Source organism: Heteronotia binoei, chromosome 20, assembly GCF_032191835.1.
Source record: "Heteronotia binoei isolate CCM8104 ecotype False Entrance Well chromosome 20, APGP_CSIRO_Hbin_v1, whole genome shotgun sequence".
In the NCBI taxonomy this organism is placed as follows: domain Eukaryota; kingdom Metazoa; phylum Chordata; class Lepidosauria; order Squamata; family Gekkonidae; genus Heteronotia; species Heteronotia binoei.
Window position 1 is genome coordinate 14,374,274 of NC_083242.1, and position 27,409 is coordinate 14,401,682.

General features: G+C 46.7%; 1 protein-coding gene across 1 annotated transcript in view; it reads right to left on the minus strand.

Moving 5' to 3' along the window:
* ABCA3 (ATP binding cassette subfamily A member 3) overlaps positions 1-27,409 on the minus strand; it is a 161,453-nt gene that overhangs the window by 77,440 nt on the left and 56,604 nt on the right. Inside the window, 3 exon segments of the mRNA XM_060261029.1 lie at positions 2,916-3,043; positions 7,734-8,007; positions 19,223-19,315. Coding sequence (XP_060117012.1) covers positions 2,916-3,043; positions 7,734-8,007; positions 19,223-19,315 — 495 coding nt within the window.

Sequence of the window (27,409 nt, forward strand, 5' to 3'; positions counted from 1 at the left end):
GAAGGAAGGATGGTTTAAGGTTTATTGGATTTATATCCCGCCCTCCCCGCCGAAGCAGACTCAGGGTGGCTCACAACAGGTAAAATCAGAACAACTGAACAATTAAACAGTTAAACAATTAAAGCAAATTAAACAGTTAAGAGCAATTAAAACAGTTTGGTGCTAATCCTATTTCATGTTTTCTCGCTTCAGATGGCGTTCAGTATATATAAGATGTATATCAGTCACACCATATCAGTCCTTCCGTGTCAATTAAAGGCCAGCCAGTTGTCTTACAGGCCTTGCGGAACTGAGCAAGGTCCCGCAAGGCCCTAACTTCTTCTGGTAGTTGATTCCACCAATAGGGGGCAGCGATTATGAAGGCCTTCTCTCTGGTGGACTTTAATCTAGCCTCCCTCGGGGATCGCTAATAGATTTTCCATCCCAGATCTAAGTACCCTCTGGGGAATATGTGGGGAGAGACAGTCCCTAAGGTAAGCAGGTCCTCAGCCATATAGGATTTTAAAGTAATGCACATTGGGGCCAAGAATCCCAGCTACAAATACAAGTTGATGGGGTGTGAACTGGCAGAGACTGACCAAGAGAGAGATCTTGGGGTCGTGGTAGATAACTCACTGAAAATGTCAAGACAGTGTGCGTTTGCAATAAAAAAAGGTCAACGCCATGCTGGGAATTATTAGGAAGGGAATTGAAAACAAATCAGCCAGTATCATAATGCCCCCTGTATAAATCGATGGTGCAGTCTCATTTGGAGTACTGTGTGCAGTTCTGGTCGCCACACCTCAAAAAGGATATTATAGCATTGGAGAAAGTCCAGAGAAGGGCAACTAGAATGATTAAAGGGTTGGAGCACTTTCCCTATGAAGAAAGGTTGAAACGCTTGGGACTCTTTAGCTTGGAGAAACGTCGACAGCGGGGTGACATGATAGAGGTTTACAAGATAATGCATGGGATGGAGAAAGTAGAGAAAGAAGTACTTTTCTCCCTTTCTCACAATACAAGAACTCGTGGGCATTCAATGAAATTGCTGAGCAGACAGGTTAAAACGGATAAAAGGAAGTACTTCTTCACCCAAAGGGTGATTAACATGTGGAATTCACTGCCACAGGAAGTGGTGGCGGCCACAAGTATAGCCACCTTCAAGAGGGGTTTAGATAAAAATATGGAGCACAGGTCCATCAGTGGCTATTAGCCACAGTGTGTGTGTATATATAAATGTTTTTGCCACTGTGTGACACAGAGTGTTGGACTGGATGGGCCGTTGGCCTGATCCAACATGGCTTCTCTTATGTTCTTATGTAAAGGTAATAACCAGCACCTTGTAGCGAATCCGGAATACTATTGGCAGCCAGTGCAGTTCCCGCAGCCCCGGCTGTGCGTGCTCCCATTTGAGGATCTCCAATAACATCCTGACTGCCGCATTCTGCACTAGCTGCAGTTTCCGGGTTCGAGACGGGGCAGCCCCATGTAGAGGGCATTACAGTAGTCCAATCTCAAGGTGACAATTGCATGGATCACCGTTGCCTAGTCGCCGCACTCAAGGAAGGGAACCAACTGCCTCACCTGCCTAAGATGGAAAAAGGCAGGTTTGGCAGTGGCTGCTATCTGAGCCTCCATTGTCAATGAATGCTCCAGCAGCCTCCCCAAACTCCTGACCCTGGACGTCGTTGGGAGGGAGGGAGGGAGGGAAGGAAGGGAAGAAGGAAGGAAGGAAAATAGATGGGGAAGGAGAGAAGGAAAAAAGCAACTTTAACTTTAAATGCATTCTCCAAGCTGCTGGCAGACTTGGCTTGGAGAAGTGATTTAAAGAGAGAAATGACTTCCCAAAGTCAGCCACTGAGGTGGTGGGGGCTTTGAAAGCCACACAATATGTGCGAAAGAACCACATGTGGCTCCCGAGCTGCAGTTTGGCCATCCCCGTCTTAGACTGTTACACTTTTATGATTCCATCCCCGATGCTGTCCCCGAGCCTGCTTGCGGGGAGCGCGGGATATAAATTTAAATAAATGAATAGAATAAAATAGAACCTCAAACAAGAATCCCTGGATCTCACAGCGGGAATGGAGCGAAGGATATGAGCCTGCACTGAAGAATGTCCACAGGTGGTGTCATGATCCCAGGTCTAGTGAGGTCTACAGGCTCCAGGGAAGCCTGTATCAGAGTAGCTACAGGAACTACATTTCCCAGGATCTCTTCTGTCCCTCTGATTGGGTGAGCAGCAGTTTTTTGGGGGGAAATCTGCTCAATGGAGACCAGAGTGGTCGGACCTGGAAGGAAGGAAAATAAAAGGGCCCGCTAGGGAGGGGGGAAGTATGCTCTCTGGAGAGGCTGCAGTCAGAGTTCTCCCTGGAAAGGCTGGACTGGAGGAAGGCTGCAGTCAGAGCTCCCTCATCCAGAGTGGTGAGTCAGTTGGAATTAGAGGACGGGAACGCGTGGCTAGTCACGTCATGGCTTTTTATTCTGCTTTGTACCACCAACTTTACTGTTTCTTTTTCACTATTGCATTAATAATTAAAAACCACTTGTTCTTGAGCACTTACAATAAACTTATTATTGTTACACGCCTCTTTGGTCACCGATAAAAGGTGATTGCTGAGAAGGAAGACAGGGGTCGAGTGAGTGTTCTGGGCCCTCCCAGACAGACCCTTACCAGAGTGGTGGCAGCCAGTAGGAGGCCCTCCTTGGTCCCCTGCTTGGGACAGGTGACTGCGCAAAAGATGTGGTGAGGAACATGCAATTTCATCCAAATATTTTAAAAATACTTTCAATGAAAAGAATTTTCAACATGAGCCTCTCAGCTGAGTTAAATGTGACAACGTGACTCTCCGCGGTACACCCGCCACCCAAGCTCCCCATTTGGCCCCAACACTGTGTTTGTCCCCCTGGGAAGCTGACGGAGGAGCAGACCTACTCACCTGGAGTGGCAAGGGTTCCTGGCTGTGTGCGACACAGTCCTCAAAAACCAGTCCGGCCAACACACTGCCTGAGCGGTTATCAAGCCGGATGTAATCTTCAAAGTCCTTCTCATATGGGAAACCTCGAGCTACAGGAAGGGAGAAAAAGATGAATGAAATCCACATGGGAGGAAAGCAAGTGTTTCAGGACAGAGAGCTTATGCACCCAAGCAAGGAATAAAAGTCCATCTTTTAAATGGCAAAAAACCTAAACAAATTTAAAATAAAACCGCTTTGCACAATACATCTAGCAAAGTGATAGCACAAATTTTAAAAACATAACATAAGCAATGAAGGGGTGGAAGGAACTTGGGGAGATGGGAAGGATATTTGTTCAGAGCCTTTATTCAAAAGGCACAAGCAGTTCTTCAAGGAATGAATTTATGTATCCTGTTTAATTTTTATTTCTGTGATTTTTGTAATTTACCTTTAAGAATGAGGGACACACCCAGGAGCTGCTTAATAACGAAACGTGGCTTTAGCCTCCTTTGAGAACCGCTTATGTCTTTTGAGTAATGGAACAGAGCTGAGCACTGGGTGAGCGTCTTTTCATGAGTCTGTGTTCATTAATTCTTATTTGGATACAGGATGTAGGATCATCATAGTATAAGTTGTGTATATTCAGTTCCAGATAGTAATCATTGACTGAATGCGGCTTGGGCCGCTAAAGATAACTATCTGCACTTAGTGAAATTGACTACTGTGTTTTACGTTCAATCTGAATTGAGCTGCGGGTGAATTAGCAAATGCAATTATAATTTTTGAGCCCACATGTGCGTTCATGAGAGTATTGTGAATCTGTTCATGTTTAGTTCTAGAATAAGTGATTAATTTGTCGGACGAAGGACGAGCCAAAACACGCCTATTTGTTTACTGGAAGCGTGTCACTTCTAAATATTCTTCATTCTGAAAAGAATGCCAGCACCTCTTCTACATTCAGTGTCGCTGGAGTGAATTTATTTCATCGGCGTTGGTGGACTTTTCCTTATTAATGTAATCTTGTTCTTTCTAATTATGTTATATGACTACTAATATTACAAGCAATTGGGTAACTTTGTGTGATATGCATAATTATTATTATTAATAATTGTTTATAAAAAAAATTTCAGTTATCAGTATTGAGTGTTGTTAACTCATACTGGTAACACGGTTATCTTCAGGTCTCCAGTCTCTCTTGTGTTTTTTTCCCTTCTTTGTCCCACCTGGGGATTGGCAACCCTAGTGGTTGCCAATCTTCAGGGGGCACCTGGAGATCTCCCCAGACAACGAACATCAGGTCCCCTGGAGAAAATGGCTTCTCAGAAGGGTGGACTCTAGAGTAGGGGTCCCTGACCCCCGGGCCGTGGACCAGTACCGGTTCGTGGCCTGTGAGCAACTGGTCCATGAGCTGTATAATTATTTTATTATATATTACAATGCAGTAATAATAGTAAGACATTGGATTTATATCCTGCCCTCCACTCCAGATTTCAGAGTCTTAAAGTGGCTCACAATCTCCTTTACCTTTCTCTCCCACAACAGACACCCTGTGGGGTGGGTGGGGCTGAGAGAGCTCTCAGAGAAGCTGCCCTTTCAAGGACAACTCTGCGAGAGCTATAACTGACCCAGCAGCTGCAAGTGGAGGAGTAAGAAATCAAACCCAGTTCTCCCAGATAAGAGTCTGCACACTTAACCACCATGCCAAACTAACAGAAATAAAGTGCACAATTGTATCATCCTAAAACCATTCCTCACCCCCACCCCTGGTCCCTGGAAAAATTGTCTTCCACAAAACCGGTTCCTGGTTGGGGACCACTACTCTAGAGCATTACCCCCTGCTGGGGTCCCTCCCCTTCCAAACCCCTGCCTTTCTCTGACTCCACCTCCCAAATCTCCCCAAATCCCGACCCAGAGCTGGTAACCCTAACAAAAACAGAAGAAGAGCCCTGCCGTATTCAGCCCAGAGGCCTATCTAAGATGGTGGAAAGAAACGCTAAGAGAACCAAATCCAATCTAGAGAAGATGTTGGGTACTCAAAAGGTTAAGCGAAACAAACCTTAAAAATTATAACAGAACATTTATTACACAGTGTATCAATCAACAATTACAAACATTATACATACATATGAAATAAAAGTACAGCAGCCTACCGGAGTTGCACACCCAAGAATCATAAAGTCACACAAGTGAATGTTTCATTAAATAAAACACTAGGCCAGATGAGTTTCGGCCCCAAGAGCCTTCTTCTGTGGCCTAAAACTGAGGAGGAGGAGTTGGATTTATACCCTGCCCTCCAGACAGAGGTGTTTCAGAGCGGCTTACAATAGTCTTCCCTTCCTCTCCCCACCTCAGACACCCTGTGAGGTAGGTGGGGCTGAGAGAACTGCTCTTGAGAGAACAGCTCTGAGAGAACTGTGGCTGACCGTCCCTGAAGCGGCTGCATGTGGAGGCTCCCCCAAAAGAAAGTGCCCCACATAAAACATGAAATATCACTTAAGGGCCAGGCAGGAGTGAAATGATTCACTTACACGGGGAGGCTCCAAATAAAAACACAGGCCTGTATATAGTTGTCAGCCAGCCCACAAAAAAGGTGATATCTCTCACCAATAAATCTGTCTCCAGCGGAGTTTTTGTCACCTGATTGCACCAGAGACAGATAGCCTCCCCCTATATATTATTACACATTCAGGTTTTTGAGAACGTGTTTACACTGGGGTCCTTCTCCAAGCTGTATCAGCCAATGGTAGACCTCATCTCTGTGAGTTTGTCTAATTCCCTTTGAAAGCTGGTGGGTGCCACCATGGGTAGCTGGGGTGGCAAATTCCTGAAGACAGCAACGCACTGGGTCCCAAAGTATTTCCTCTGTTCTGAATCGGCCAGCCCCTTTCCCTGCACAAGTTCTAGTCTTATAAACCAAGGAGGAGGAGAGGGATTTTTCTCTGCTCACTTCCTGCTCACCACACTGACTGCTACAAACTGATTTTATGCCTCCCCCTGCCACCTTATATTTCAGAATGAACAAATAAAAACAACAAGAAGAAATCCTTTCGCCTCTGCTCAAAGGGAAAGTGCTCCCTCCAATCCCTTAAATCACTACATTTTTTTTCCAGCTCTAGGATGTTTTCATAGGGATGTTTGTTACTTCCCAGCAGTGTGTCCCAGGAACACCCAGACCTGAAATGCCAGTTCCATTATGAAACTTTTCTTTCTCTTTCCTTGGAAACACAAATTGTTCTATCCTTCCCTGCAGCAGAGATGCTGGGAAGAAAATCTTTCAGAGTCAAAGTGTCTTTATTTATTTACTTTGTTTATTTCCCACTTTTTCTCCCTCAGTGGGGACCCAGAGTGGCCCACAACATTCTCCACTTCTCCATTTTATCTTCCCAACAGCCCCCTAGGGGGGCAGGTTATGCTAAGAGCCTGTGAGTGGCCCAAGGTCACTCAGCAAGCTTCCACAACAGGGAGAATTCAGCACATATTTTCAAAAGTTACATAACTTTTTTTAAAAAACACATGCTTTGGATTTTGGCATTCAGGGCTTTTAAGCATTCCAGAACACTTCCCATACGCTCTATAGCTACCAATTCATAGATGCAGACATTCATTTTAAGACACCGTTATGTTCCAACCTTTCCAAATTCATTTAAATATCAACTTCAAATTCAAGTGGGCATGAACTGGCATGCAGAACAAAGAGCAGCCGCCTGGTTTTCCAGCAAGTTGGCAAAACAGGGTTAACCCAGAGAGCTGTGGGGGCTGCCAGAGCCTGGGCAAAGGATCACTACCCTGCTGCTGGTGATTTAGATCCACTGGCACTATTTTTATAGCTGCTGTTTCCGTGTTCATGTTATTAAATGTTGGAGGGCATATGAACAAAATCGTGGGGCATGGGTGGGCCATAAATTAAATATGAGCAGCCAGTGTGATGCAGCGACAAAAAAGGCTAATGTGATCTTGCAGTGCATCAACAGAAACATCCTATCTAAATCACAAGATGTCCTAGTCGCATTGATCAGGCCGCACCTGGAGCACCGTGTGCAGTTCTGGAGCCCTCCCTTCATGAAAGATGTGGACAGAATGGAGCAGATGCAGAGGAGAGCAACGAGGATGATCAGGGGCCCCAGTGATGCAAGACAGCGATCTTGCTGGCAATTCTGCAGGTAAAACACATTGTGTCTTTTGTGTGGCTATTCTAGATCAGCTGAAAAGCTGTTTTGCTAAACCAAGACTTTTAGCAACAGGAGACTATAGACTAGGTGTGTGTTTTCAGTTTACTCAAAAAAAACCTCTGAAAAAAATACCTTACTGTTGTTGTTGTATTTTGCTATGAGTTTCTTTTTGGCTCTGATATAATTGAGTCCAAATAAAAGTCAATATTATTCAGCTTTTATTCAGGCTCAGAGACCACGGTCTCTTTAAATGCTTTTCACTTGCCGAGTTTCACCACAATGGTGCAACTTGGAGAAGTTTAAAGGGAAATTTGGTCCCTTTAAACACCTTCTTCAAACCACGCTGCAACAATGCCAGCAAAACTCAGCAAGCGAACCCAGAAAGCATTTAAAGAGACAGTCTCTTCAGCTAATGGAGCTGATAAAAAATTGTCTTTCTTTCCCAAGTCCGAATACCATACCAAGATTGGGATTCGGGAATATGGGGAAATATCAATATTTTCGGGTTCAGTATACCTGACCATGAAAAATACCATGGTTTTCTGCACACCCTGCTTGAGACCATGTACCGTAACACATCCACATCCACAGCCAACTTCTGCACACAAAAAAAGCCCAGCCCAGAGCTGACCTTTGATACTGATATGCTGGCCCTGCAACGTCTCCTCCACCGTTTCAGCAATGCTCTTCACAGCTGTATTGTTCGAGGGGACGTACACCAGCTCCCAGGGCTTGTGCCAATGCCGATAGTGGAAGAAAGGCAGCAGCTCATCCACCGACTGGTTGCTGTAGATGGAGGCGTTGGGATGGCTGACGGAGTGCACCCGGTGGCGAAGGGCAATTAGGATCGCGGCAAACAACAGTGGCAGGCAGATCTCTATGATCGTGACCAAAATCTGCCGCTTCTGCAGAAGGAAAACATGAAGCAATTAAATGAACTATAATGCACAGGATGGAAGAAAGTTAAGAACATAGGAAGAGCCCGGCTGGATCAGACTATCTGGTCCAGCATCCTGGTTCACACAGTGGTTAACCAGTTACTTTGGAAGGTCAACAACATGGCACGGAGCAGGAGTGGCCAAACTGTGGCTCGAGAGCCACACGTGGCTCTTTCACACAGATTGCATGGCTCTCGAGGCTCCCACTACCCCATCAGCCCACTTGGAGAAGGCATTTCTCTCTTTAAATCACTTCTCCAAACCAAGCCACCTCACAGCTTGGAGAATGCATTCAAAGTTAAAATTGCTTTCCTTCCACCTCTCCCTCCCCATCTATTCTTCCTTCCTTCCTTCCTTCCTTCCTTCCTTCCTTCCTTCCTTCCTTCCTTCCTTCCTTCCTTCCTTCCTTCCTTCCTTCCTTCCTTCCTTCCTTCCTTCCTTCTCTCAAACATCAGACACTTGTGTCTTGTGGCTTCTCAAACATCTGACACTCATGTCTTATGGCTCTCAAACATATGATGTTTATTCTGTGTGGCTCTTACATTAAGCAAGTTTGGCCACCCTTACTCTATAATAGGGGTGTCAAACATGCGTCCTGGGGGCTGAATCAAGCCGCCAAGAGGGCTCCTATCAGTCACTGTCATCTGCTTCCTTCTCTCTCTCTCTCGCTTCCTTCTGCATCACAGCTTGCTTTGCAAGGCTTGCTCAATCTCACAGGAGCTACAGAGCAAACCCTCTATTTTCTCCACTGGCTCTCTTGGAGACAAAGGGGGAGGAGGAAGAGGTTGCTTTGCTAGGCTCTCTCAATCGCAGAGGTACTGAGTCAAGCCTCTCTTCCTTCTATTGACTGAGGCTCCTCTCCCTCTTGTCCCCTGAGGAAGGAAGGAAAGAGCCAGAGCTTCTTTAGTCCAGTTCCCTGGATATAAAGAGAGCACCTTTAATACCAATGAATACTAAAGTTTTAAAGAAGTTTTAAGTTTAAAAAAAAAAACTTTACTTGTGTTTGCCTGTGTCCTTTATAAAGTTTATATCTCTGCTACCTAATCTTAAATAGGTACACAAAAGGCTTGGCCCAACATGGCCCAGCCCAACAAGGTCTCATTTAGGTCTCGGAGCCAGTTTGGTGTAGTGGTTACGTGTGCGGACTCTTATCTGGGAGCACCGGGTTTGATTCCCCACTCTTCCACTTGCAGCTGCTGGAATGGCCTTGGGTCAGCCATCGCTCTGGCAGAGGTTGTCCTTGAAAGGGCAGCTGCTGTGAGAGCCCTCTCAGCCCCACCCAGCTCACAGGGTGTCTATTGTGGGGGAAGGAGATAAAGGAGATTGTGAGCCGCTCTGAGGCTCTGATTCAGAGAGAAGGGCGGGGTATAAATTTGCAATTCTTCTTCTTTTTCTGTCAGATCCGGCCCTCATAACAAATGAGTTTCACAGCCCTGCTCTATAAGGTAAGGAATGTCTTCTTGGATCACACCAAATTCTCCCTAGTTCAGCCTTATACATCTGTGATGGATTTCTCCCTCAGTGTATCTCCCGTCAAAGGTAATAACTCTTGCCAAATCCATGGGTAGCGCACCCATTTTTCTTTATGTCTTCTATATCTCTGGATCAAGAACACTGCTGCCCCTTGGAGGGCCTTTCCAAGCCTTTCTGGTATACAGAGCAATAAGTGAGAAGGAGATCGAGACAATATTTCATTAAAGGGACACTTCTGTTTGCTGCATTTTTCTCCGCATTTGAAACAACAATTTCCTGTTCCTAGAGAAATGACTGTGAACCCCTTTCCCTGCATTTTCTGCTGCGGCTGCTAGCAAAATTGGCGAGATCCCTCAAACCAAAATGCACTCTCCGCCCTGCCCCTCGCAATGACAGAAGGGTTCATGCATTTACTTCTGCAAAAAGGGAAAAGAAAACTATAGCCTCCCCCCCAAAAGACTGTTAGTAAAAAGAGTTGCATGGGAGCAGCTGGGTTGGTCATAAGAACGTAAGAGAAGCCATGTTGGATCAGGCCAATGACCCATCCAGACCAACACTCTGTGTCACACAGTGGCCAAGAAACCAGGTGGCATCAGGAGGTCCAGCAGTGGGGCCAGGACACCAGAAGCCCTCACCCTGTTGCCCCCTCCCCCAAGCACCAAGAATATAGAGCATCACTTGCCCCAAACAGAGAGTTCCAACAATAAAAAGGTAAAGGAGCAAGCACCAGTCATTTTCAACTCTGGGGTGATGTCGCATCACGATGTTTTCACGGCAGACTTTTTACGGGGTGGTTTGCCATTGCCTTCCCCAGTCATCTACACTTCCCCCCCAGCAAGCTGGGGACTCATTTTACCGACCTCGGAAGGATGGAAGGCTGAGTCAACCTTGAGCTGGCTACCTAAACCAGCTTCCGCTGGGATCCGCTGGGATCGAACTCAGATCATGAGCAGAGGGCTCTGACTGCAGTACTGTAGCTTTACCACTCTTTGCCATGGGGCTAATAGCCATTGATAGACCTCTGCTCCATATGTTTAACCAATCCCCTCTTGAAGCTGTCTATGCTTGAAGCCGCCACCATCTCCTGTGGCAGTGAATTCCATGTATTAATCACCCTTTGGGTGAAGAAGTACCTCCTTTTATCTTTTATCCAAAGCAACAGAACAAAGTCGGAGTCCAGTGACACCTTTAAGACCAACAAAGTATAATCCTGGGTTTAAGAATTAAACTGTTGATTTTAAAGGTGCCGCCAGAGTCCGACTTTGTTCTGTTGCTTCGGACCAATGCGGCTGCCCAGCTGAATCTGTCTGAAGAAGTACGCAATAACAGGAAAGCTTACCCTAGGAATTATAAGATGATATTGGATTTATATCCTGTCCTATACTCTGAATCAGAGTCTCAGAACAGTCTGCAATCTCCTTTTACCTTCCCCCTTTACCACAGACACTCTGTGAGGCAGGTGGGATTGAGAGAGTTCTGACAGAAGCTGCCCTTTCGAGGACAGCTTTGCAAGAGCTATGGCTGACCCAAGGCCATTTCAGCAGGTGCAAGTGGAGGAGTGGGGAATCAAACCCGGATCTCCCAGAGAGCCAGTTTGGTGTAGTGGTTAAGTATGCGGACTCTTATCTGGGAGAACCGGGTTTGATTCCCCACTCCTCCACTTGCACTTGCTGGAATGGCCTTGGGTCAGCCATAGCCCTGGCAGAGGTTGTCCTTGAAAGGGCAGCTGCTGTGAGAGCCCTCTCCAGCCCCACCCGCCTCACAGGGCGTCTGTTGTGGGGGAGGAAGGTAAAGGAGATTGTGAGCCGCTCTGAGACTCTTCGGAGTGGAGGGCGGGATATAAATCCAATATCTTATTCTTCTTCTTCAGATAAGAATCCCCACACTTAACCACTTTACCAAACTGGCTCTCATAAGTGTCTCATAAGATTAATTAACCTTTGCTGGTCTTAAAGGTGCCACTGGACTCAAACATCATTCTGTTAACAGGTCAGAATTCATTACTGAAAAGAGAGCTCTCCTTCTCCCTCCACGGACCCACTGTGTTCGTCGTTTTGCTGCAGGTTGATTAGAAGGGGTGCAGACAATATCATGCAGCAGAACTTTCACGCTGGAAGTGCTATGAAGTACTAAGCGACTTGCAATGGCCCCTCCCCACACCTCAACCCTCCTTGCAGTTTGAAGTCATCCAAGTCCAGGGGGAAATGGACCACCCTGCTGCCAATGGTACAAAATCACAACAAATAAAAGCTACCAGCCTGCGAAAGCTAACAGTGAGGCATCCTCCCAGGGAAAAACACGCACAGGGTCAGATTGAAAATGCCCTGAGGAATTTGCCAATGTACATCTTGTATGCAAATTTAGGCAAACTCGGCAAAGAAGGTCCTTTTCCTGAAAGCAGCCAATTCGAGAGGTTTAGCTGGAGCAAAGAAGGGGTGGCATTGAACCTCTCCCTGCCAGCCATTGCCCCTCTCCAAATCACACATCCTTCAAATCCACCCCACCCCCGTGTTTCAAAAGCACTTTTTTTTATAACAGCACAGAAGCCTGAAATCTCATGGAAGAGAAGGCCTTGAATTCAGCAGGAGCTCACAGGAGCACAACTCCTGAACCTTTCTGAGGGTTCCCCCTCTTCCTTCCCACCTACTTTGTCCATTGAATAGTAGGTGCAGCTGCATAACAATCCCTGGATTAGGAGAGCGGGCGGGCAGCCAGCCACCAGGGGCTTTGCCACACCCCCAGCAGCCCTCATTAGCCCCTGGAGAAACCCACGCAACCCTTCCTCCAATTCTTATGTGATTTTGGGTGGCAGGTGGCTTACTGGCATTTTGACTGGGAGGGGGGCGGCCAAAGAGAGCCCCAGGTGAGTGATGTCTGCTTGGGCTGGCTGGATCTCTAGCCAGCGCAAGCAGGCCTCACTCGTCCAGGGCTCTCCTGTCTTGCTTTAGGTTGCTTTTGGCTGGTGGGGGCGAGTTATGCTAGTGAGTTATGTAATGAGTTATGTAATGAACTCCACCGCCTATTTTTCTGCAAAATGACCCCTGTGGAAGAGGGAAGGTAATCTGGAGTTGGAAAATGGCATAACCCCTTTCCGCTTTCTGGCTACTATCATGCTCCTAACTGCCCCTTCCCAAAGGGGCTTTTCCACCAAAAAATGGCCACCACTGCATCACTGCAGCTACTGTGCTGTACAGTGCACACAATGCATTGCAAAATGCACAGTCAAGTGCCAATGCAAACGCTCTTATGATCCTGCTAAACATTTTGGCCGCCAGACCCTGGTAACCTTCTCCGTTCACATTCATCCTCCTTCTCCTTTTTAGTAACATTGTCTGTATTCTTGGCCTTTGCTGTTCAGTCACACAGTCGAGTCCAACTCTTTGCGACCCCATGGACAAAGTCACGCCAGGCCCTCCTGTCTTCCACCATCCTCCGAAGACCACTCAAATTCATATTAGTTACATCAGTTACTAGCCATCTCCTCTTTTGCCGCCCCTTTTTTCTTTTGCCTTCTGTCTTTCCCAGCATCAAGATCTTCTCCAGTGAGTGCTCCCTTCTCATTTGGTGGCCAAAGCATTTGAGCTTCAGCTTCAGCATCTGACCTTCCAGGGAACAGTCTGGGTTGATTTCCCTTAGGACTGACTGATTGGATCTTCTTGCAGTCCAAGGGACTCTCAAGAGTCTTATCCAGCACCACAGCTCGAAAGCATCGATTCTTCTGTGCTCGGCCTTCCTTATGGTCCAACTCTCACAGACATACATAACTATTCTTGGCCTAGATAGCTCGAAATGGGATTTTGACAAGAAACTAAGGTTGTGTTCATTCAGCTAGTTATTATGCTGCACCACTGACACCATCTTCTGCTGACAGGAAAAGTGTTTCATGAGCTATTATGCGCTCCCCATTTTTTCAGAGGCTGGAAAGACAACCATTAAGACTGGAAAGCAGGTTGGATCATGAAAGGAAGAATTCGGGACTATTCTTCCCACACCTATCACACCCTTGTTGTTACACCGAAATTATATCACCAGGAACGACTTGAGGAACTGGACTCACGTGGGAGTTCCCACTGTCTGTTTTCTGATCTGTTTATGTCTTCTCTTGCTGAAAACAAAGGGGTTAATATCTAACTATTCCACAGGGCCTGCAAGACCATCCTTTTTAGGCAGGCCTTCGCGGACTGCTGACAAAGGATGGCCGAACTGATGATCCATCAAAGTGACTCTATACAGTGATCCCTGCCATTATGTAAATGGATAGAATAGCGCCAGGAACATCCCTGTTGCTGTTAAATTATAAATTATATAAACTGGAATGGTTTTTTAAGACATGGATTTAACTACTGTATAACTTTTAATGCCGTTTTAAATTATTGTATATATTGTATAATGTTTTATCTGAATGTTGTTAGCCGCCCTGAGCCTGCCTAGGCGGGGAGGGCGGGATACAAATAACATTTAATAATAATAATAATAATAACAACTACGCTTGTCTGTATCTAGGACTTACCACCCATCAAACTTAACACAGTCCAAGCCATGTATGGGTAGCATTGCCAGATCTGTGCTGAAAAATACCTGGAGACTTTGGGGGTGGTGCTAGGAGAGGGTGGGGTTTGGGGAGGGAAGGGGTCTCAGCATGGTCCAAGGCCACAGAGTCCTCCCTTCAAAGCCGCCATTTTCTCCAGGGGAGCTGATCTCTGCCAGCTGTAAAAGCAGGAGATCTCCAGGCCCCACCTGGAGGCTGGCAACCATACCTGAAGAAAATGGCTGCTGTGGAGGGAGAAGTTGATGACATCATACATTGATGAGGTCACTCCCCAAGCCCTGCTCTCGCCAGGCTCCACCCTAGGGCTGCCAGGTCTGTGCTGGAAAACACCTGGAGACTTCAGGGGTGAAGCCGAGAGAAGGTGGGGTTTGGGGAGGGGCCTCAGCAGGGTCCAATGCCCTAGAGTCCACCCTTCAAAGCAGCCAATTTCTCCAGGGGATCTGATCTCTGCCAGCCCGAGATCAGTTGTAAAAGCAGGAGATCTCCAGGTCCTACCTGGAGGCTGGCAACCCTATGTATGGGGCTATCAGAGGCTTGGCTTAATTCACCTCTTAACTATCCTCTTTGCCTGGGATGGAAACAGGCACTGCGAAGATGCAGCTGAAAATGGCACCCCTGTATTGAGTTCTCCCAGCACTCTGTTTTTTTCCCTTGCTTCCACATCCTCTGCTGCTGTAGGCGGGGAAATGCACACTGCGACAACACCGTCCGCAAGCCGGGCAAACTAATTAAATTCCTTTCCTGCTGCTGTCTGCCTGGCAAGTTAAATCAAGAGCCAAGAAACAGCACATGTTCCACGGTGTTTGCTAAATCTTGCCCGGGAAGCAGCTCAGTTGCAGAAGGCAGATTACAGACAACCCCGGCGGCGAACACATGTACAACTGTAACACGGGTGCAACCTCAAGCAGCCATCTTTGAGCTGTTTCATGTCATCGACCAAATGCTATCTATTCCTAGACCAGGGGTGGCCAAACGGCAGCTCAGGAGCCACATGAGGCTCTTTCACACATACTTTGTGGCTCTTGAAGCCCCCATTGTCCCATCGGCTGGCTTGGAGAAGGCATTTGGAATTATGCCAGTTCTGTCAATACTAGTAAAAAGAGATGCGAGCGGAGTAGCCCACCAATCTGGATCTAACTTTAGGATTTCAGAGGGAATAACATCTGGTCCTGCTGCTTTACCTGATTTCAATTGCAAAATTAGATCGGCATTGATTTAGATTCACTTCTTATGCTATCCTTAAAAGCAGCTTTTTTTGAAACTTAAGCTCAGAATTCTAGATATTGAAATGCAAACGTTATATAGCCTGGCCAACAAGTCCTGCTCCCTGCTGAATTTCGAACTTCCTCTCTCAGTAGGGAAATTAGCGTCGTATTTCTCCTCTCTGCAAGCTCCACAGTAACGGCGTGCGTTCTCGTTAACGAGACGTAATGCATTACCATCTGCTATCCTATTTGGTAGATTTAACAGGATTGAGTACTCTAATAGACACTGTCTTTGTAATTCCAAGTGTATTGAAACTATTTCCCATATATTACTGAACTGTCCTCTTTATGATGATATTCGTTGTATATACTTGAAAGATATCTTAGCAGATATGTTGGGCTATGCTGATTCAGGCAAAGTCCACAAACTTTTAAATGACACTTGCGCTGAGGTAACTTTAATGGTGGCTAGATTTCTCCAACAGGCCATGGAAATACGACAGAGAATGGTTCTGGAATGACCACATTTTATTTGTTTTAATTATTTAATTTGGCTAAACTCAACTCATATATATTTTACTTATTTTATGTATTTTAGCTCCCTATGTACTCTATAATCTAGGATTTTATATTATTTATATTGCTATTTTACTGCTAAATCTGTTTTATGCCAACAAAGACTTGCTATTTGAGTATTTGAGAAGGCATTTGCCTCTTTAAATCAGTTATCATGCCAAGCCAGCCAGCAGCTTGAAAAATGTATTTGAAGCTGCTTTCTTTCCACCTCTACCTTCCCCATCTATTTTCCTTCCTTCCTGCCAGAGAGCCAGTTTGGTGTAGTGGTTAAGTGTGCGGACTCTTATCTGGGAGAATCGGGTTTGATTCCCCACTCCTCCACTTGCAACTGCTGGAATGGCCTTGGGTCAGTCATAGCTCTGGCAGAGGTTGTCCTTGAAAGGGCAGCTTCTGGGGAGAGCTCTCTCAGCCCCACCCACCTCACAGGGTGTCTGTTGTGAGGGAAGAAGATAAAGGAGATTGTAAGCCACTCTGAGACTGATTCAGAGAGAAGAGTGGGGTATAAATCTACAATTCTTCTTCTTCATTTTTTCCTTCCTTCTTTCCTGGCTCTCAAGCATCTTACATTTATGTCCTGCTGTCCTCAAACGTCTGATGTTTAGTCTATGCGGCTGTCACATTAAGCAAGTTGGGCCAACCCGTCCTAGACACTTCGCTGCTCAAGAACCCAAGCAGCAGGAGAGATACCACGGGGCTGTAATGTCATGGCCTCTCGACCAGCTCTGAGCTAGGCTTCGGAATCTGGCTACAGACTGGGAGGAGCAGCGTTCTCCTTCCCCATCGGTTCCACGGCTGCCCAGCTCCCTCCGTGACCCACTTGGGAGCCTGAGGAAGTGCACAGTGGGTGGCACATTCCACCCCTTCAACTAGTGCCACTGCCCGTGTAGATCCGGACAGCAAAAGGAGGAGTGTACCCCCTCCTGTGTGGCACTCCCGACCCTTGGGGTGCCAAGGTGAATACAGCTAGCTCTGCAAAGTCATCACTGCCAGACAAGCATAGGCAGCTTCAAGAGGGGATCGGATAAATATATGGAGCAGAAATCCATCAGTGGCTATTAGCCACAGCGTATTGTCGGAACTCTCTGTCTGGGGCAGTGATGCTCTGTATTCTTAGTGCTTGAGGGGGGGGCCACAGTGGAAGGGCTTCTAGTGTCCTGGCCCCACTGATGGACCTCCTGATGGCACCTGGCTTTTTTGGCCACTGTGTGACACAGAGTGTGAGACTGGATGGGCCATAGGCCTGATCCAGCATGGGTTCTCTTATGCTCTTATGACTTGCAGGCTGAATTGCAAGGAGAAATGCATCCTAAACCAGAGGTATCAAACCCAATTGTTACGAGGGCCAGATCTGGCATCAGTGTCACTTAGTCGGGGTGGGCCATGCGTGCCATAAAATGTTAACGCCAGGTACTGGAGATATAAGCTTTATAAAGGGCACAGGCAAACCCAATTAACAATATTAATTTTTACTCAAAACGCAAACAAAAGCAATTGATTACTAGCAGTGAAAGCAACTGATTTATTAGAGAGCCCACAGAATCCCCAATAAATATATTTAATCATATGCAAAACTAAGGGTTTTTCCCCAAGGGATACCATAAAAGGGGGAGTATCTTACATTTCTATACCTGCCAGTTGCTTGTGGGCTGAATAAGAGCCCTGGACAGGCCGATTCTGACCCCCGGGCCTCATGTCTGACACCCCAGTCCTAAACAGTCTGGGGCCAGAATATCTGTGAGGCTGCCTCCCCCAATACATCACCCCAAAGAGCTCTATGCTCAGCCAATGACAACTGGTTGGTGATATTCGGCCTGAAAGTGATTGGGCTATCCTCGATTAGAGACAGGGCCTTTTTAGCCCTGGCACCCACCTGGTGGAACACTCTGTCTAGTGCAGGGGTGTCGAACTCATTTTTATGAGGGCCGGATCTGACATAAATGAGACCTTGTCGGGTCAGGTCACGTTGGGCTGGGACTTATGTGTATCTATTTAAGATTAGATAGCACAGATATAAACTTTATAAAGGACACAAACACAATTAAAGATTTTTTAAAAAAACTTAAACCATGCATAAAATATTAAGCACTGATTGGTCTTAAAGGTGCTATCTTTGTATTTTTGCCATGGGATCCAGGGAACTGGGCAAAGGAAGCTCTGGCTCTTTCCTGCCTTTCCCAGGGACCAGTAGGGGAAGGAGCCACAGTCAATAGAAGGAAGAGGCTTGGCTCAATAGCTCTGTTGTGCGATTGTGATAGCCTAGCAAAGCAAGCTCTTTGTCACCAAGGGAGGAGCCTCAGCCAATGGAAAAAATAGAGGTTTTGCTCTGCAGCCCCTGTGCGATTGAGCAAGCCTTGCAATACAAGCTGTTACACAGAAGGAAGCAAGAGAGAGGGAGAAGGAAACAGATGACAGCCAGTTGCTTGGAGGCTTGATAGGGGCCCTCCGGGGGCCTGATTTGACACCCCTGGTCTAGTGAAACCAGGGCCCTGTGGGACTTGAAACAATTTTCAGTTTCACAGGGCCTGCAAGGCAGAGATGTCCCACCAGACAAATGGCCGGAGACAGTTTCTGTTTCAGTCCCCTCTCAGCTATCTCTTCCTGACAGCCACCAGTTGTAATGCATTGGTTTTATCATGCGCCACTGTACATTAAATGTGCAATTTTTAAAATTGTAAAGCTATAATTTTAGCTATTTTGTCATGTTGCAACCCGCCCTGAGTCCTGCTGTGGCAGGAAAGGGCGAGATAAAAATCAAAAGTGACAAATAAACCCCCTAGCTACAAAAACATCCCGCCCTTCCTGAACCAAACATCCCGGATAGCATACTTCTGGCTCACTACCACCACCTCTGTTCTTGTAAGATTATTCAGTTAACTGCATTTTTATCTTCTCTTATCATGAACCACTTTGGAGCCCTGCTGGTCTGGCAGGGAGGTGGCACTCAAATCCTTTGAAAGCCACTCTGATGTCCCCTGCTATTGTCTGGCACGGCACTAGACTTTCCTGCACCCAAGGCCAAACTTCACTCTGCCGCCCCTCTTCCACCCCTGGTATCCTTTTTGCGCACACGCTCCGATGACGTCATTGATGATGTCAATGACACACCCCACCCCCACCCCCACCCCACTTCGCCCAGGCTTCTGGAGTTCTAAGAATTTAGAATCCGGAAGGCTGCCAGACCCCCTCACCAACTTCGCCCAGGCTTCCTGACCTTCAGGGAGCCTGGGCAAAGTCAGGACCCAAGCGGGCGTGTGGAAAGGGGGCACCTTGTGGCGCCCCAGGCCAGATGGTGCCCTAGGCCGCTGCCTAGTTCGCTGACTCCCACGGGCCTGCCCTTGCTATTGTCCACAGTACTGCCCCGGCCCACCGCTGAACTTACTTGTAAAATGTAGTTCTTCCAGAGAAGAAGCCTGAACTGCCGTAAAAGAACCATCTTTCCCTTGCGACGGGAGAGCCACAGCTTTGCAAGACTCTGCGGAAGAAGAATATTGGGAGGTGTCAACGAAATGCAGGAAGAAGGCACCCTGCCGTCAATCAGACATTTGAAATGACATTTCTGTTCTGTGGGATGGCAAGAGGGGAGGGGGACAGGAAGCTATGGAGCCGCCTAGCCTGAAATACCTCTCAATGGAAAAACAAAGAGGTGGAGAGAATCACGGACAGAGAATCCGAAACAAGAAACAATCCGTGGCAAATTACTAATACAATTCAAGTCATTCACACAATTTATAATCAATTCACATGATATTGAATAAATAGTATATGTAAGTCATATTAAAAAAGTAAAGGTAAAGGTGCAAGCACCAGTCGTTTCCGACTCTGGGGTGACGTCGCATCACGACGTTTACACGACAGACTTTTTATGAGGTGGTTTGCCATTGCCTTCCCCAGTCATCTACACTTTCCCCCCAGCAAGTTGGGTCCTCATTTGACCGACCTCGGAAGGATGGAAGGCTGTGTCAATCTTGAGCTGGCTAGCTGAACCCAGCTTCCGCCGGGATCGAACTCAGGTCGTGAGCAGAGAGCTCGGGCTGCAGTACCGCCACATTCAAATCCCAACTATTTTACAAATCGCTGCAAGCTTCAAGAAGAGTTTTACAATGACAAAGTGCTAGTGCAAAAGTTTGAAAAGTCCTCTGGACACATTCCAAGTAAAAGAAGATGATATTGGATTTATATCCTGCCTTATACTCTGAATTTCAGAGTCAAAGAGCAGTCACAATCTCCTCTAACCCCTTCCCCGCCCCACAACAGACACCCTGTGAGGTGGGTGGGGCTGGAGAGGGTTCTCCCAGCAGCTGTCCTTTCAAGGACAACTCCTACCAGAGCTATAGCTGACCCAAGGCCATTCCAGCAGGTGCAAGTGGAGGAGTGGGGAATCAAACCCAGTTCTCCCAGATAAGAGTCTGCGCACTTAACCACTACACCAAACTGGCTCTCTGGTAGTGAGCAGATGTCCAGGAGGTCCTCAATGTGGATAGCCAGCGTATTCTGCCTGTTTCAATGAGACAGCAGCTTCATCGAGGAGGGGTAAGTTGAACCGTCAATAATTATTTTCAACAGGGTATCCGGCACAGGGTCAAAAACTGTGCTGGATACCCTGTTGAAAATAATTATTGAATGTCTGGCAGACCGTCCAACTTACCCCTCCGCGATGAAGATGCCACTTCCAAACAAAAGGTCCTGATTCCGGTTTGACAGCAGACTGCAAATCATGGTTTGTCCTTTCAGACATTGTGCTAAACTATAACTAAGCATCTTTAACCATGAAGATAGATTCAGGTGGGTAGCCACGTTGGTCTGAAGCAATAGAACAAAGTTTGAATCTAGTGGCACATTTTAGACCAATGTGTCAAATCCTCAACAGTTTTGTAATCAACATCAGGCCATTCAAAGAAATATCTTTTATTGAAATACTGACAGGTCTTCAGGGCAAGAGAGGTCTTGCGAAAACTGACTTTTGGCGGGCCAATGCCTTGTACTTATACCTTTAGCTTAAACCGTAATATATTCGAACTTAAGGTGTGAAGCAGCAGTCCCTCCCCCCCTTAGTCTTTCCCACCAGACCCCTGGCAGGTGCACACTTATTGGGCGGAGATGGCCTTGGCTGCCCCCACGATCAGGCTGAAATATGCTTTATTTGTTACAGAGACAGTAGCTGGCAAAGCGGAAAGTGAAAGTAACATCCTGTCTAAATGGCAAGAGGCATTCTTGACACAATGAAGTTTAATTCTGGGGATAAACTTTTGTGTGCATGAAGTGTGATGAAGTGTGCATGCAATCTTTAGCCATGAAGATAGATCAGTGACGCCATTGCGTCAGCAATGACAAAGGTGACCCTCTGGATTTTGGGCAAAACCCATTTTTTTTTTTTTTGCTTCAAAACCATAGTTTGCCCAAAACTCAGATTGTCACTGCACTATGTCCCCTAGAAGTGATGTCATTGCGTCAGGGATGTTGTGTGACAATGTCACTGTTTAAGGGTGCAGTTTCCCCCCACTGGCCAGCTGATGAGTGACAGGCCAAAGCCCCCAAAAGCAAGGGAAACCCCTGCCGGGACCTGGGGGCTGACAATCCTAACTCCACGGGACCCACTGACACCTTTTCTGGGGTCTGCCAAGTATTTTTAGAACGTCTGAGGGGCCAAGTGGGGATTTTGCCCAGCAGTGCTTCTGATGGACAACTGGAGATTATTGGCTCTGTAGATTTGTACCACCATAGCTCTGTGTGACTGAATATAAGCTATGGTGGCCATTTTGTGCTGACTCCACCTCCTTTGGCAGCAGCCATCTTGTGACAGCACTCATTACACAGTGTCAGAATAAACCATGCCCTAACCTTCCAATTAAAGCAAATGCCGCAAATAAAAACCTGTGTCAGGTATGACATCCCGTATAAGACAACAACTGGGTTACAAGGTAACCCAGATAACGGAGTACCAGCAAGGCAATACACGCAACAAATATCACAGTAGACCACAATCCTATTTCCTTACAAAAGTGACCACCTGAGTGATTCCACTATATACTACACCATTCTTGAATCTGGGGCACCCACAATGTCTTCTGCTTCAGCCGCCCAAAACATCTTCTGATAACTTCTCCAAAACCACACCTAGCGGACAAAGGGCAGCTTCCTCTTGAAGAAAGCAACGCAAAGAGGAAGTCTCTATGACCCTCACAAGACTGTCTGGAACATGACACAGTTTGGGGGAGAGAGTGAAGAGCAGAATATCCTCAGACGTTTTAAAAGTGTGCTTTCTTCTCTCTTTTTTAACTTTATTTGACTGTATTTCTCTTTTGACTTTGATTTCTCAATGACTTTTTTTCATGACATAACACAGCTGAAGTTTAGGGACACACTGGACAGAAACAATTGAATAAAACAACCGACCATTTAAAAACAGGGGAAAGATCCCATGAACTTTGGTTGAGGCGGCAGGCATCCAAATTACATCAACCAGGCCTCCCTTGCCGAAGCATGCTGTAGTCCACGAGCAACCAAACTTGCTTAACGTAAGAGCCACACAGAATAAACGCCACATGTCTGAGAGCCGCAAGACATCAACATCAGATGTCTGAGAGCTTTAAGACAGGAAGGAAGAAAAGGAGGGAGGAAAGCAAATAAATGGGGGAGGAAGAGGTAGAAAGCAAGCAACTTTAACTTTAAATGCATGCTCCAAGCCGCCAGCTGGCTTGGCTTGGCCAAATGATTTAAAGAGACTTCAGGTAGCCATCTCAAGGTTGACTCAGCCTTCCATCCTTCTGAGGTCGGTAAAATGAGTACCCAGCTTGCTGGGGATAAAGTGTAGCTGACTGGGGAAGGCAATAGCAAACCACCCTGTAAAAAGTCTGCCAAGAAAAAGTCATGATGTGACATCACCCCATGGGTCGGTAACGACTTGGTCCTTGCCGAGGGGACTACCTTTACCTTTTTAGAAATTGCAATGTTGTGAATTACTTTGTCTCTTGCTCTATAATGAAGAGGCTAATTGTTTTTTTAAAGCACTGCTGTTATTAGTTTTTATTAGTAATTCGCCCAGAGCCTACTTGTGGGGTAGGGTGGAATATAAATTTCCTAAATGAATAAAAATAAATACATAAGTACAAATCTTCCCTCTCAGTGTCAGCAAGTTCAGATCTCATTAGCCGACACTTGAGGTTAAGGTTTTTTTGTCCCCATTTGTTTCACCTTACACTTGCCACCAACAGTGAACTTAATTTGCCACACTGCTGCCCACTCGCCCAGTTTGTGGAGGTCATCTTAGAATTCTTCACAGCCAGCCTTGGTTTCACCCCTCTGAATACTTTTGTCAGCAGGCAAACCATCTGTGTGAAAAATTCTAAATTTCCTGTTGTGGTGAACTAAATCGCTGCTCTCTCTTTTTTTAAACAGCAGCTGACTTTTGCTTCTGTGGCTGCTTCTTCTTATCCTAGTACCTGCGACCTAATTGCACAAAAGATAATTATCATCCTCAAGTTTCTGGTCAACAAGATGCCAGGTGGTTAAGAGATTATAAAACTTTGTTTCATCAGCTTTTCCAAAGCCAAACGACATTTATTCGCATGCAATTGCTTTGCCCACACAAAGATTTCCAATTAAGATTGAGGTTAAAAGCCATGGTGGTGTCAAAGGAACACAGTGGCTCTGCAATAAAAACACTCCTTTTGCAGAAGGAACACATGATACGAGTTCAGATCCTGATCAGTACAGCATCTGGAAGGTCTGGGTGGAATACAGAAATGTTTTTTGGTGTAGTGGTTAAGTGTGTGGACTCTAAACTGGGAGAACCGGGTTTGATTCCCCACTTCTCCACTTGCAGCTGCTGGAATGGCCTTGGATTAGTCATAGCTCTCGCAGGAGTTGTCCTTGAAAGAGCAGCTGCTGTGGGAGCCCTCTCAGCCCCACCAACCTCATAGAGTGCCTGTTGTGGGGGGAGAAGATATAGGAGATTGTAAACCGCTCTGAGTCTCTTATTCAGAGAGAAGAGTGGAGTATAAATTTGCAGTCGTTGTCGTCTTCTTGCACAAACCCTGATGAAATGAAGGATGCGCAACTGTGAACTGTGCCTCATGTAAAGCACCAAGCAAGACAGGCATCTATTTGTGTTTTGTACCTTGTCCCCCTGGGCATTTTATATGGCAACAAGTACTTGAAAGATTAGTAACATACAAAGTAGAGGGTCGATGACTAAAAACTATAATTATAACTTAATTATTATAAAAAAATACATTTATTTATTTTCAATTAGTTAAAAATAACTACGGGGCCAATTTAGGATTGCCAATCTCCAGCGGGGGGCAGGGGATCCCCTAGTTTGGAGGCCCTCTGCCCCCAAGGTATCAGAAAGTAGGGAGGGGAGGGAAATGTCCTCTGAGCACCCAATTATACCCTATGGAGACTGGTCCACATAGGGTATAATGGAGAATCAATCCGTGGGTATCTAGGGGTTTGGGGGGCACTGTTTCTTTGACGTATTTTCTTTGACCAAATTTTCAGCATAGCAGCTGGTGCCTCTCCTCACCCTCCCCCCCCCCAAGTTTCAAAAAGATGGGATCAGGAGGTCCAATTCTATGAGCCTCCAAAGAAGGTGCCCCCATCTTCCATCATTTCCAGTGGAAGGAAGGCATTTAAAAGGAATGTGGTTCTTTTAAATGTGATGGCCAGAACTCCCTTTGGAGTTCAATTGTACTTGTCACAACCTTGCTCTTGGCTCCATCGCCAAAGTCTCCTGGTTCCACCCCCAAAGTCCCCAGATATTTCCTGAGTCGAACCTGGCAACCCTAGCCTGATTTTAGCCTCAATATAGAATAAAAGTGTACAATAAACACTGCTCTCCCTCTCATGATCTTCCAAAACTCATAGGATCAGAATTGCTATCAGATGGCTCTCAAGTCTTTGCTTAAAAGCCTCCAAAAGAAGGAGAGCCCCCCACTCCCAAGGAAGCCTGTTCCACTGAGTAAACCACTTGAACTACCAGGAAGTTCTTCGTAAGGTTTAGACAAAAACTCTTTTGATTTCAATTCATCGGTTCTGGTCTGCCCTGGTGGGGAATGAACCTGCTGACACATTATTTCTATCTCACACACAGGGGATTTCTAAAGACCAGCATAAACCAGAGAAGTGGGGTTTGGATCGGATCAAAGGAGAGGCTGTAGCACGCGCTTTGCTTGGAAAAGATTCCACATTCTCTGGCTAAAGGATCTGCCGTAGCAGGTGGTGGGAGAGAACTTTCTCTACCTGGGACCCTGGAGAGCCACCACCAGCCAGAGTAGACAACACTGAACTGAATTGACCAGTTTCAACTTATTCACAGGGACTCAAGCCAGCAGTAATTTGTAAGGGGCAACCTGCACATCTCCAGATCAAAAACGTCTCAATTCAATGCACTCAACGTTTGCAAGCCAGATGTGGGCACATAAACAGATGAAACTGAATCATACCCTTGGGCCATCAAAGTCAGTATTGTCTACTCAGACTGGCAGTGGCTCTCCTAGGACTTAGGCCACGGGTGGCCAGACTGCAGCTCGGGAGCCACATGTAGCTGTTTCACACATATTGTGTGGCTCTTGAAGCCCCCATAGCCCCATCAGGTAGCTTGGAGAATGCATTTAAAGTTAAATTTGCTTTCTTTCCACCTCTCCCATCTTCCTTCCTTGCTTCCAAACATCTGATATTCATATCTTTCGTCTCTCAAACATCTGACATTTATTCTATATGGCTCTTACAAGCAAAGCCAGTTTCAAGAAGGGATTGGATAAGCATATGGAGCAGAGGTCCATCAGTGGCTATTAGCCACAGCATATTGTTGGAACTCTCTGTCTGGGGCAGTGATGCTCTGTATTCTTGGTGCCTGGGAGGGGCAACAGTGTGAGGATTTCTAGTGTCCTGGCCCCACCGGTGGACCTCCTGATGGCACTTGGTTGTTATGGCCAACTGTGTGACACAGAGTGTTGTACTGGATGGGCCACTGGCCTGATCCAACATGGCTTCTCTTATATTCTTATGTTCTTATGTTAAGCAAGTTTGGCCACCCCTGTCTTAGAAGTCTTTTATTGCCAGATCTTTTAACTGGAGATACTGGGGATTGAATCTAGAATCTTCTGCATGCCAAGCAGATGCTCTACCACTAAGCCACAGCCCCTCCAGGACACCAGAGCTCCTCCTGTAGATCTTCAGAAGTCTTCAGTAGTGGCCAGGTGGAATCAGTAAGGTTGACTCTGCACTGAGTGGCCATGCAAAATGTCATGAGTGTTAGCATCGCTTGTCTTAATAACACATCACACTGCGTTTGCTTTCCTGTATCCTCAGCTTCATACCACACAGCGTAATCACAGCCTGGCCTAAACATAGGGGTATGCAGCTCACCACAGGACTGCATCCTGTTAAAACACTGTCATCACTCACAAAGATTACCCCTTGCATGGGCATCTATCGGGGAGCCAGTTTGGTATGGTGGTTAAGAGCGGCAGGCTCTAATCTGGAGAAAAACAGGTTGCTTACCTGTAACTGATGATCTTCGAGTGGTCATCTGTGCATTCACACTGATGGGATATAGTGCGCCTGCGCCGATCCCGATCGGTACTTCAAAGTCTAAGAAAAGAGGAGTTTCACGCCCGTCCCACCGGGCATGCGTGGCTCTCCACCACGCATGCCCACTAGGATGGGCACGAGGATCCCGCCAGTTCCTTCTGACCGCTGTAAGCTCATGAGAACCGACAGCAGAGGGGAAGGAGGGAGGGTAGTGTGACTGCACAGATGACCACTCGAAAATCATCAGTTACAGGTAAGCAATCTGTTTATCTTCTTCGTGGTCTCTGTGCTTCACACTGATGGGAGACTAGCAAGCCATAAGACCAACCTGGAGGTGAGTGCTGGAACGGTGCTCAGGAAATCGCTGATTGCAGCGCTGCCACGCCCACTGCGGCACGCTGGCGCCTTCTAACGTCCAGAGAGTAGTGTCGCACATAGGTGTGAGGCGTAGCCCACGTGGCTGCTTGGCAGACTTCCTGTAAGGGCACTCCCTGGAGAAACGCTGTAGAGGACGCCACCACCCTGGTGGAGTGTGCCCACACAGGTCCTGGTAGAGGCTGTTTAGCTAGCAGGTAACAAGTCCGTATGGCCTCAACAATCCACTTCGATAGGCGCTGGGAGGAAATGCCTTGCCCAAGCAAGCCGGAAGCCTAGGAAACAAAAAGCGAAGTGGATCTCCTGGATCCCTTGGTACGATGGAGGTAAAAGAAGAGTGCCCGCCGGACATCTAAGGTATGCAGGCGACGCTCCTCAGCCGTCATAGGATTAGGGGGGGAAATGGGCAGATTGATATCTGCGGATAGGTGGAAGACTGACACCACCTTAGGAAGGGTTCAAGTCGGGAGTCAGGCAGACCCCGCTGTCTGAAAACACGATATGAGGCGGATCACAGCAAAGAGCTCTAAACTCCCCCACCCTTCTGGAAGAAGTGATAGCGACAAGGGAGGCAGTCTTCCAGGCCAGGAGGTGAGGAGAATTTGCCATAGGTTCGAAGGGAGGCAGAGTAAGGCGATAAAGCACCACCGGGAGGTCC